Source organism: Cajanus cajan, chromosome 5 (assembly GCF_000230855.2).
Source record: "Cajanus cajan strain Asha chromosome 5, NIPB_CcT2T_4, whole genome shotgun sequence".
Taxonomy (NCBI): domain Eukaryota; kingdom Viridiplantae; phylum Streptophyta; class Magnoliopsida; order Fabales; family Fabaceae; genus Cajanus; species Cajanus cajan.
In genome coordinates this window covers 47,107,324-47,109,658 of record NC_138521.1, presented here as the reverse complement: position 1 = coordinate 47,109,658, position 2,335 = coordinate 47,107,324, and the positions used below count along the sequence as shown (strand labels likewise).

General features: G+C 46.5%; 1 protein-coding gene across 1 annotated transcript; it reads left to right on the top strand.

Moving 5' to 3' along the window:
• Positions 1-772: 772 nt before the first annotated feature.
• LOC109808241 (serine/threonine-protein kinase BLUS1) lies at positions 773-1,551 on the top strand. The gene is made up of 2 exons (XM_083074477.1): positions 773-1,301; positions 1,448-1,551. The coding sequence occupies exons 1-2, from the start codon at positions 773-775 to the stop codon at positions 1,549-1,551; spliced, it is 633 nt and encodes a 210-aa protein (XP_082930603.1).
• Positions 1,552-2,335: the final 784 nt, after the last annotated feature.

Below are 2,335 nucleotides of genomic sequence, written 5' to 3'. Positions count from 1 at the left end.
GTCGTAGGAAGTAGGAACACACTACACGCAACAACATATCCAGATTCACTCATTCATTCATCATCGCCAACTATCTCCATAATCCACGCTTACTGGTCAATACCATGTGTCAATATGATACACCTTTTCTTCTTCTGACTATTCACTGACGCTGCACCACCACTTTCATCTTTGGTTTGGTAAGATCAAAAAAGAAAAATCCCACCTTTTTCTTGTGTTCTTGAGAAAGCCACTGTTTTGTTAATACCCATGTGCTATATTCATGTTATTCCCGACATCACATGTTCAAAAATTGATTTGGAAGCCCTGTTAGATCTCGGGGTGATTCACGTTGTGTCACGAGATTTTCTGAGGTTTTGATGACCATGTGGTAAATTCCACCCCTTTGTGTTCGGTGTTGACTTTATTTGCATCCAAAATTGGATCTTACAACGGGGTGGTTGGTTGCCATAGAAGATTTGATTTGATTTGATTTTATGTTATTTTGTTTTGTTGGTTTTAATTTGTAAGGAAGATGCAATCAAGGGGTGTGCCCCTTGAAGAGAGAACGAGAGGTGGCGGGCGGAGAGATTTCCAAACCCAAACACTGGCCATCCGATAAGGCCGCAACAAAGAAACTGATTCACAAAGAAAAAAAAAAAAGCCCAGTGGTTTCACGAGAAAGTTGCGCAACAGAACCCATCTTCACGTGACCTCACCTCACCTCACCTCACTCTCTTTCTTTGATTCAAAATCACTCACTCTTACTGTTTTCCTTCCAATCGGATCCACCATGAGGGACAAGGACAAAGAAAAAGAGACAGAGAAGAAGAAGTACCCTATCGGCGCCGAGCATTACCTTCTCTACGAGGAGATTGGCCAAGCCGTAAGCGCTTCCGTGCACCGGGCGCTAAGCGTTCCCTTCAACGAGGTCGTCGCCATCAAAATCCTCGACTTCGAACGTGACAATCGCGATCTCAACAACGTTTCTCGTGAGGCCCAGACCATGATCCTCGTCGATCACCCTAACGTCCTCAAATCGCACTGCTCCTTCGTCGCCGAGCACAATCTTTGGGTGGTTATGCCGTTCATGGCCGGCGGTTCATGCCTCCACATATTGAAAGCCGCGCATCCCGATGGTTTTGAAGAGGTTGTCATTGCAACCATTCTCAAAGAGGTATTGAAGGGTTTGGAGTATCTTCACCATCACGGACACATCCACCGTGACGTCAAAGCCGGTAACATTCTCATTGATTCGCGCGGCACCGTTAAACTCGGCGATTTCGGTGTTTCTGCCTGCCTATTAGATTCCGGCGGCCTTGGTGCGAAAAGCACTTTAAGGTCGGCACGAACCTTGGTGCGAAGAGCACTTTAAGGTCGACATTTGAATGACCCAAACCTTGGTGTGAAGAGCACTTTAAGGTCGGCATTTTGATGATCAATCCCTTGGTGTGAAGAGCACTTTAAGGTCGACATTTGAATGACCCAAACCTTGGTGTGAAGAGCACTTTAAGGTCGGCATTTCGACGATCAACCCCTTGGTGTGAAGAGCACTTTAAGGTCGACATTTGAATGACCCAAACCTTGGTGTGAAGAGCACTTTAAGGTCGGCATTTCAACGATCAATCGCTTGGTGTGAAGAGCACTTTAAGGTCGACATTTGAACGACCCGAACCTTGGTGTGAAGAGCACTTTAAGGTCGGCATTTCAATGAACCAAACCTTGGTGTGAAGAGCACTTTAAGGTCGGCATTTCGACGATCAATCCCTTGGTGTGAAGAGCACTTTAAGGTCGGCATTCCAACGAACAATCCCTTGGTGTGAAGAGCACTTTAAGGTCGACATTTGAACGACCCGAACCTTGGTGTGAAGAGCACTTTAAGGTCGGCATTTCAATGACCCAAACCTTGGTGTGAAGAGCACTTTAAGGTCGGCATTTCGACGATCAATCCCTTGGTGTGAAGAGCACTTTAAGGTCGACATTTGAATGACCCAAACCTTGGCGTGAAGAGCGCTTTAAGGTCGGCACAGTCTACACCTTGGCGTGAAGAGCGCTTTAAGGTAGACACGTTCAACAATCTACACCTTGGCGTGAAGAGCGCTTTAAGGTCGGCACAATCTACACCTTGGCGTGAAGAGCGCTTTAAGGTAGACACGTTCAACAATCTACACCTTGGCGTGAAGAGCGCTTTAAGGTAGACACGTTCAACAATCTACACCTTGGCGTGAAGAGCGCTTTAAGGTCGGCACAGTCTACACCTTGGCATGAAGAGCACTTTAAGGTAGACATGTTCAACAATCTACACCTTGGCGTGAAGAGCGCTTTAAGGTCGGCACAATCTACACCTTGGCGTGAA

Excerpts from the sequence above, each read along its gene's own strand:
- LOC109808241 (XM_083074477.1), top strand. The coding sequence starts at position 773 with ATGAGGGACAAGGACAAAGAAAAAGAGACAGAGAAGAAGAAGTACCCT. Across the intron at positions 1,302-1,447 it reads ATTAGATTCCGGCGGCCTTG|GTCGACATTTGAATGACCCA; the intron begins GTGCGAAAAGCA and ends GAGCACTTTAAG.